This window comes from Danaus plexippus (assembly GCF_018135715.1).
Source record: "Danaus plexippus chromosome 9 unlocalized genomic scaffold, MEX_DaPlex mxdp_26, whole genome shotgun sequence".
In the NCBI taxonomy this organism is placed as follows: domain Eukaryota; kingdom Metazoa; phylum Arthropoda; class Insecta; order Lepidoptera; family Nymphalidae; genus Danaus; species Danaus plexippus.
In genome coordinates this window covers 4,122,862-4,132,521 of record NW_026869848.1, presented here as the reverse complement: position 1 = coordinate 4,132,521, position 9,660 = coordinate 4,122,862, and the positions used below count along the sequence as shown (strand labels likewise).

The 9,660-nt window shown below is 30.7% G+C and overlaps 1 protein-coding gene across 1 annotated transcript; it reads right to left on the bottom strand.

Moving 5' to 3' along the window:
* Window positions 1-929: 929 nt before the first annotated feature.
* Window positions 930-7,081, bottom strand: LOC116767661 (allantoinase-like). Its single transcript, XM_061527485.1, has 10 exons — window positions 6,874-7,081; window positions 3,868-4,019; window positions 3,556-3,670; window positions 3,318-3,464; window positions 3,022-3,073; window positions 2,736-2,829; window positions 2,344-2,557; window positions 1,510-1,639; window positions 1,222-1,427; window positions 930-1,109 (listed from the first exon to the last, which is right to left on the bottom strand). The coding sequence occupies exons 1-10, from the start codon at window positions 7,030-7,032 to the stop codon at window positions 978-980; spliced, it is 1,401 nt and encodes a 466-aa protein (XP_061383469.1). The 5' UTR covers window positions 7,033-7,081; the 3' UTR covers window positions 930-977.
* Between the last annotated feature and the right edge of the window lie 2,579 nt (window positions 7,082-9,660).

Below are 9,660 nucleotides of genomic sequence, written 5' to 3'. Positions count from 1 at the left end.
TCAATATCTCGTCTGATACTTATAAATTGTCATCTAATAAGGTCAATACGAACGAACGAATTCAGTTGAGTTAAAAGTTTAGATCCTCCAGATTGTGGACCAGAAAAATTTTAAAGTAACTTTTTATCAGTATCTTTTTATGTATATTTTGTTTTATTCAATTTAAAGTTTTTTTTTTTATATCAGGAATGTGATCCTCATGTATGTTCTTTTATAAGATATATTTATATTACCTAAAATCGTTCACAACAAAACCTAAACGATACTTTATATTAGCTTCAACGGAAGAATTGATTTAAGGCAGTGCCATGGGTTTCAAATATAGGAGCATACTGTGTAAATCGTATCTCTGCAAAAATCTGTTTAAAAAAAGACGACAGGGTGAGATCTAAGATTTTCGCGAGTTTTATTCATTTAAAGGACGACAGGATATTGACACTATCTATTTGAACTTCTTGATATATTTTTTAGTTCTTGTACAATAAATAAAGTACGGTTTTAATTTTTGTAAGACCTTTATTTTTAGCAGGCTTTTTTAGAACTCAATCGTTGATTTGAAATAAGATAAATTTATTTGTGTTTTGGAGGTCCATTCGAAGATTTAGTATAACTTGATATATAATATACAAAAGGATCATGCAACTTATATCACAAATTTAAATTGTGACGATTAATAATTTAAAAATTATAATATCTAAGATGTAAATGAAACTAAGTTTTTCGTATAACTAAGGGATTTTTCAATATTATTCCTAAATTTTCCGACTCTTACATCTCGTCGGCCCTTGATCACGGTTGATGGAAAGTAAACTAAACGTCGGGAAAATGCAAAAAATAAGTGGTAAAAGATAACTTAATTTAGTTTCATTTTAATTAAAAATATATCGTATTGTTCAGGATGATATTATCCGTTAATGTAATAAAACAAGTTTTATTTATTTTTATATTTGATAGGATAAATCTATTTAAACTTTTGTTTATTTAATATCATTGAGTAACAGTTCTCCTCGAGGTGAACCGATTAAATCGCCACCGTCATATATAAGATGTCCTCTTAAATAGGTCTTCCTAACTACGCCTTTCAATTCTTTACCAATATAGGGCGTCAGCTAAAAAAAAATTGTATTAGTAGCAATATATTGCCTTACTGAACATGACATATTATAGAAAATCTTTAAGAATTCAAATCCAGATTCGAAAGATAATATAATGCAAAATTACCTTATTTTTATGTCGTATGATTTCTTGGGTTACAGTGAAATTTGCGTCGCAATCGAAGAAAATAAGATCGGCATCCAATCCTTTTTTAAGTGCTCCTTTTCGATTTTGCAACCCGCAAAGATGGGCTGGACCAGAACTTAGATATTTGGTTATTGATCTTAAATCTAATCCACGAGCACTAGCTTGAGTCCAAAATAATGGCAAACCTGTACGTAGTTAGATAAAAAAAAAATAAACTGACTAAAATAAAGCAATATTATTATTATTAATAATTATTTAAAATATTACCAAACTGGACCGAAGATATTCCACCCCAAGCTTTTAAGTTATTGCTACACTTGAGTTCCGGGGTACAGGGCGAGTGATCTGATACAACCATATCCAATTTATCATCTAGCAAAAACTTCCACAATTTTTCCTATAATAAAGAAAAAATTAAACACATAGGTCATTTTATCAAAATCTTGTAGAATTTTTCCATCGAATTAGTCTTTTATTTTTATGGTGTACTTATTTTTAGTATTGTAATAAAGCACTGCCGGGTGAAATAATTGGCAATATTTCATAACTAACTCGTCATTATTAGTTCATTCTATTCCTTAATAGATTTGGCTTGATTGACTAATGGCGCAGATTTTTATACTCGTCATACTCTTTTCTTTCATGCCACCACTTTTTACCTTCTTTGTCTTTCTATTTATACGGTCCATTTTTTTGGAATTCTTGGCATTCTTCCTTATTTCTCACAAACTATTCATTACCTCAACTTTCAAATTTTATTCAAAGGTATCGGTCTTTTCCTTTCTACCCACCCGTACCACCCTCTCGCAGAAGATCGGCGTGAAGTAGCCTGTAATGGCTGCGATTCGTCAGATGAGTGAGAGAGTTGGTGCCCCTTTTTCTTTCTCCACCCATTCATGCCTTTTGTCTTTTCTTACCCCTTTCTCTCCCTCTCCCACAATCAATGTCGGCCACGCATCTGCAACATCCCTTATGTTGCAGATGCGTGGCCATGGGCGACGATTACTACTTTGCATGAGGTAGGCCGTCTGCTCGTTTGGCGCCTTTGAAATAAAAAAAAACCATCATCCAATATTTCCAAATTCAAATAAAGTAATGTACCTTATTATTAGCATCTCGTATTGGAGGAGCACATTTGTACTCGCTGTGTCCTCGTGGCACTTCATCTGCGCTCAGCGTTAGATAGTGGTGGCATGTCTCAGCGGTTACTCCTCCACGCCAGGCATTATGGCCTTTGGCTAGACGATCCTCACGAGCCTTCACCAGAAGCGGCACCACATTTGCAGATGACACGTGAACAATATGAACTCGAACGCTGTAAATTCAAATGTTATCTTGTATAACGATATAGACTAGCAAGTTGTAAAAGTATATATAAATATCAACAACCCAAATAGTATTTAATGTCTCTTAAAATTGTCATGTTTTAATTTAAAAAAATGTACTTAGTATTATAAAAACTTAATTAAAATAAATGGTTCTATGAAATGTACTCCGTTTTTTGTAGGAAGTTGGTTATGAGTGAGACTGCACTTAATTCCATTTGGGATGGTCGCGACTCTAGGTACGTGTTATAATCTTCAGGATCTGGAACGATTGGGTTATATAAATAATTATAATTGCAACAATATGAGTCCTTTGTTAGATATTCTGATATTTACTCCAAACATAAGTACGCGGAATCAATATTATTTCTTGCATAAAATATTGCTGTAGTGATTTCTAAATATCTTATAAACTTTATGTTCTTCACATGTTACATATCATAAAACTAATTACCTAATTTCATACATTTCCCGCTAGATGTCTCCTCTTCAACTTCAGCGTGAAACTAAAAAGAATATTTAATATATAATTTTTTAAATATTTTTATTATTTTCCTTACAACACAATGGAATGGATTTCTTGTCTTTTAAAATACGAACCTAAAATAACTCCTTTTGTCACATAGAAAAAGTGATGTCATGTTTATAATGTCTACTATTTCACATTTACAAAGTTAATGCAATAGCTACATCACTAATCTTGTAAACGCTATTGACCACATATATTATACCTATTTATATCGTACTTACAGCCAAAACCGAGCCGGTTCCTTCAAGGGCATCAAATGCTAAATTTAAATCTTCGATTCCTACATTAGGAAACTCTTCAACGCCACTTGGACAAAGAAAACATTTAAAACCCACCACTCCAGCCTTTATTAAATCTCGAAGAGAATCCTGGAAACGATATTTTTCAAACTTTATTGTTATTATCCTAATATTTTTATACTTTTTTTTACTATTTCATTGTGTTAGTATTCTAACTAACCTGATTCCCAACAATCACGCCGCCCCAAAATCCAACATCTACGAATACGTTTTCCTTCGCAGAATTGGCTTTTATTTTAAGATTCTCCAAGGTCGTTGTCGGCGGGATGGAGTTTCTGAAATGCAATGCTAGTAATTAAAGAATTTTAAGAAGTAGAGTATAAGCAACAAAAAATATTCCGAGGACAAGTCTGTCAGTTCTCGAATAAGTTTACTGTTGATATGAATTCATCAATAGTATTAATTTCAGCACAGTAAAGTTTAAATAACTTCTTCTCTGACTGAAAGACAATTTGTTTTACCACACACTCACAGCGGCATATCGACGATGGTAGTTATGCCGCCAGCAGCAGCTGCACTGGTCGCTGTACGGAAACCCTCCCAGGCGGTGCGGCCGGGCTCGTTGACGTGGACATGGGAGTCAACCACACCTGCTAGGAGGGGACAGTCTCCACCATCTACTACCTGGAACATAACAGATTACCTCATAGTGTAATACAATCAATGTTTAATTAATTTTAGGCCTAATTTCATTAATTAATACATTGTATTAATTTAATCCTTCTTGTGTATTGTTAATTGATACATAAAACTTTGTATAATCCAAAATCCGATGTGTCTCGTCTATGCTTTTAATAAAGCCCATTTGTCAAAGTTACATGCAAAAATCATTAATGTGTTGAAGTTGTGGTTCGCGATACTAACAGGCGACATCTAACATCAACTCACTAAGAATAGGTTCGACGTGAATTTGTATTTTGTATGCTGTAGAAGTGTGATCAAGAGGTGTAACAGCTAAACGACTTGGGCCTGTCCAAAACTAACATCAATTCATTGTTAGACCGTACTTCGTACTCTTAAACCTACACCTGGGTCGCATGTCCCAGGTACTGTTAAAGCTCCTCTCCCTTCAACGATATGGAAACTGCACCCGTACGGTGAATTATTAAAATGCTGAGAAGTTTTCGTCGTCGTCGTCGTCTAACAATGTAATTTTGATAAGAAGAATAAAAATTTTAATTATAAATAATGCCAGTTTTTGTTTTTGAATCTTTATGTACCTAATTATATTACGTACCGCGCTAAAACTAAAAATAAAATATTTAAATTGTAAATAAGGTTCTTAATTCATATGTAGTTGAATGGTAGAAACATATTTTAAAGCAGTCGCATTCTATTATTTTATGAATGTCTTTATTAAATAAATTCTACTTTGTGACCAATATTTCGATTTGTATTTATGAAATTTTAGCTTAAAATGTTACCAATTTAATATTTAACTATTATTTCTTGATTGCACTTAGCCATAAGTATAGCCTTAGATAAGTAAATAAAAAAACAGTACGATTCACACCATAACCAAAAATATTAGTTTTGTAAAAAAAAACAATTTAGCCTTTGTATTATTAAATAAAGAATATAATTTTATAATTTAATAATGCTTTACTCATGAAATTACCACCGAAAGTTACAAAGTGTCATAGTGACATTTAGAAGTGCAAATCAGTATTATATGCTAAATAGGATACTGAATATAATATAAAGGCTAAGTTCAAGGTTTATTTATGTATTAGGATGTTATATAGCTAATTAACCTGGTTTTGTCTATACTCAATCACGATTATTATTATTGTTACCTGGCATTTAGTACGTTAAAATTAAATCTAATCCCAAAAAAGTTTCTACCTGTAAAATCTAAATAATAAGGAATTGAACATATAATACACATAAAAATTTACCCAATAGGAACAGGGAATCAACTAAGTTACTAATAAATTTATACCGTAATAAATCTATACGTGTCTTCTTCATTTGTCGAATGAACGAAATGTTTGACTAAAATTCCCAAAGCTATTTTGTAGCATTTATATATAATATATATATGTATTCTCTAATTCAATTAATATACTCTGTATTGGATTCTGTGTAGTCTATGCATATTTTGGATGTGAACAAATATGGGCGTTGAATAATAACAAATTCCAACATGCCATCATAGATTTTCCAATAGCTATGATTTTTTTTTGCTTTATAAAAATCCTAAAACATAAGGAAACCGAGATAGATTTTCCCCCGTAACCAATCTTGACGGAATAAAGTTTTCTGTGATTGACTATGCTTTTAAAATTTATACTGCTTCTTCAATATATTTCTCATTAAGATCCCGATACTTGAAAACAAAGGATAACAATCTAGATAACGCGTTTAAATAATTAATGAGATCTGTATTCCACAAACTTTAGGTATACATTAGTGGCCTTATAAATAAAATTCTGTTTATATTTTTAAATTTTGCATATAAGATGCTAGTGTTTATTAAAAAAATATTTAATATTTATCTGTGTCTGTCAAAATAATGAAAGGTCAATTCTGAATTAAGTGTAATCACTTTGTGTTACCAATTTTATTAATTACAATAAATCATTCTTTTTTTCTTTTCGAGCTTATTAAAGTTACATGGAAATTTAGCTTTTATGGTCACGTTTTAAAACGAAAACGTCGTTTTGGACTTTTATTTTAAAATGAATTAAAATAAAAGAATAAATATGCGCTTTAATCGCTGAAATCCATATCAAAAGGCGTTATTTAAAACTGCTAGTCCTTTTTTATTATTTTATACGTCCAAAGCTTTATATTTATAGCTTGCACCAATACAAATTAGCCCTCAAAGTATGTATTTAATATATAATATGTCGATAAATAGCACCGTTACATGTCCAAATAATAGTGCTAATTAGCTAATGTTGGGATCAAATATTTGACTCGTTTATACTCTCATAGGTACACATACAAACATACGTAGACTCAAAATAAATAAGTTCGTGTTTAATAGCTCTTACTCATGTTTAGCAACGGTTAAACATTTTAGTGATTAATTTCAAACAAGCATTTAGGAGTTTTATATATTGAGTAACATTAAAACAATAAATCAAATTGTTTACCAGCTGCAGAATCCATCATGGAACCAGTTTTTTCCTAATGATATTCAAATACAATCTCGAAATATAAAAAAAAAAATCATCAGGTACTTAATTTAAAATAGTAAAAATAATATAAACCTAGACGGTTTACAATTTGATTGTAATAAACAGTTTTGTAACTATAATAAAAAATTTATATCAATCAGTTGATAATGTAAACAAAAATAATTTGGGCACAAATGCAAAAAGAACAAGCATAACCTGTCCTCATCGACCTCTCAAGGTTGCATGTGCAATGTATAAAAGAGACTTGCATGCGTGAAGGAGACAATACTATTCTGTTAATCACGCCACGAAAGCTACTAATAAATATAGACAGAACATTTTAACATGCTTACAGTAATTTTATCCTTGCTCTCGGCTATCAAATTATCAGCATCGTATCGGTCAAGCACGTCTTCAATCTTTCCGAACTCGTTAACCAAAACCCCACCATCGAAAATCTTTTCCTCTGTTACTAAGCGTTTACTTAAAAACAAATTATACTGTCCCGTCATCGCTGAGGCACAACTACACTAATAGAAGAGCTGTTTTAAACTACCAACTTCAGGGTGATAAAAGTATTTAAAAAAAACAAACTGTACAGCGATATTGTAATTGATCTGCCTTAGCACATTTTATTTATTTTATTGTAAACAAACAAGATAACACTAGTGATAAGTTCATATACTACAAATATATTAAATATGTATGCAGATATGAATTAAAACAACACTTTGAAAGTTTTGGTAACATTATTTCCTGCCCTTTCTAATATAATGTCAAGATCAAAATATTATTATCGCTTTAAAAATGTGTTGTGACTTGTTAGCTGATAATAAATAATAATTGATCCAAATATTTCCAAATACCAATTCAGCGATAAAAATAATTAATCTTATATTAATTTATGTATACGTAAATCATAATAAAATGTTCAATCTTAATAAAGATACTCTGTTTCTTTAGAAATTATTATAACAGGTACCTAATTCTATTATATTAATGATTTTGTCCCTTGATATAGCTGTATTATATAATATATTTCTAGGTTTTAATAAAAAAAAACATATAAGTTCATTGAACTTTGAAATGTTGTATATTATTATAATTAATAACAGACTTCGTGAACAGTGTTCTTAGCGAGAAGAGTTGACGAATCATCTAATAAATGCCAATGTTTCGCCTTGAACTTGACTCACGCGGGATGCTCCCGTTTCTTTAGTACCTGTTTGTAAAAACACACCAGTCAAGACATCTCGAAGGATGTCATTTCGGTAAAGCTAGTACATTCCTAGACCCGAGACCGGTCTAGATCACATTTAAAAAAGGGCACACAATCTGGTATTGACGGCTTGATATACAATTGTACGACTGTTTACTTCCCACTTTATTGTCTTCTATTTATTAAATATATACAATATATATATAAAATTCTTTGCAACCTTTCTATTTTAGACATAAAATTTTTTTGTAATTCATAAATTTTAAAATTGAAAAAGGTTGTTGAACTGCACTTTTGTTTATAATCTACCTGGTAAATTTGTATTCGCAAAAATTAAGAAGGCACAAAACAAACAATATTAGCAATTAGCACTTCAGGTCATAGTCTTCTTTACAAAATTTCATTGACAAAGACTGAAACAAAAACATCCTTAAGGAGGCTAGGTCGTGTTCGGGTCGACTCTGAGCATAACAAGGGCAATGCCAATTTCAGGGTCTACTTAGTCAGTTTACTGTTAGTCCGAGCTGACGGTATGTATGGAGGTGAACAATGCGGTGACATTGGCGGGAAGAAAGGAAGGAACGCTACCTGCATAGTAATTGCGGCGCTATGCGTCTGCGCATCACGGAACCACGTAGTCCGAGCCCGGGTTACATTAACCGAAATTTGTACGTCCAGTACAATAGTGAGTTCGTGAAATTATACATGTATATTAAACTATACTTATTTATTTTATATATGATATTATAAAATTTAAATATTTTTATGTTTGATTGGTAAACGAGTGATAATATTAATTAAACAAAATGGAAACGTAAGTAACAAAGTAAGATACGTTAATTTATTTATTCCAACGTTTAAATTTTACTAAAATCGAAAACCTTTACAAATTAATTCAAGTGTTATCGTCATAATGGCTTATGGAATTCATGATACCATAAATATTGTTCGCCTCATTTAAGACGTACAGAGTAATTGTGATCTTTAGCTTCCGTTCAAAATATATTGAAGCAATATTTAGTATAATTAAAAGGCTTTATATAAAATTGTATAAAAGTGTATAAGTTGTGTCACAAATGTTGTTATTAACGCAATTTTATTTATCCATATTAAATTTATGTGCTTTATTTGTTTTGTTTGATTGAAAATATTTGTTCATAAGCGTTTCTTTGAAAAATATGTACCTATAATGTTGGTGCTGTGAAGTTTCGTGAACGGTATGGTGACGGTTGAATTAAATTGAATATATCTTTTTGGAGTTATTAAAGTATGATTCTGATAGTATAAATTTATCATCGAAATTATTGAGGTGTTCCTTGAACGTTTCCTTCTATGTTGTTGTTTCTCTGACTTATATATAACTGGAAATCTTAGTTCCTAATCTTTACTCATACAAACTCATACAAATAACATATACTTCATTTATACTTCTGATTAATTGTATATAAGGGTCCGTGTATGTATTATATTAAATCGGGTTTATATTTTAGGTTCTAACGATCATTGGAAAATAATAGCCATTTTTATGGAAAATTTTACTAAAAACCATCCAAACTTTCCAGTCGTAAACATTCTTATGATTAAGTAAAATCTGGTTCTAATATTTTGTATTTTTTTCTTATAGCAAGATAATAAAAGGCATATAATATTAAAAGTTTACCACAAGAAACAGCTAATTTTATTCTCTATTTATATTGACCACTGGCTCTCTTTTTATTTATAATACTTGTATTGTTTTTTCAATCTTCTGCTTTGCCTTCGATTTTCGAAAGCGCAATATTATATAACTGCACTAACAGTTTTAATATTTTTACTATTTCACACAAACATGAGTACAAAAAACATATTTGACATTTAATAATTTAACGAATGATCAAAAAATGAGCAAAACAAGTGAAGCTAATTTTTCGGATATAAATTC

Coding starts and splice junctions, on each gene's coding strand:
- LOC116767661 (XM_061527485.1), bottom strand. CDS start 7,032: ATGACGGGACAGTATAATTTGTTTTTAAGTAAACGCTTAGTAACAGAG. Junction 3,074..3,317: donor GAACCGGCTCGGTTTTGGCT/GTAAGTACGATA, acceptor TATTCTTTTTAG/TTTCACGCTGAAGTTGAAGA. Junction 2,830..3,021: donor CGGGAAATGTATGAAATTAG/GTAATTAGTTTT, acceptor CAATCGTTCCAG/ATCCTGAAGATTATAACACG.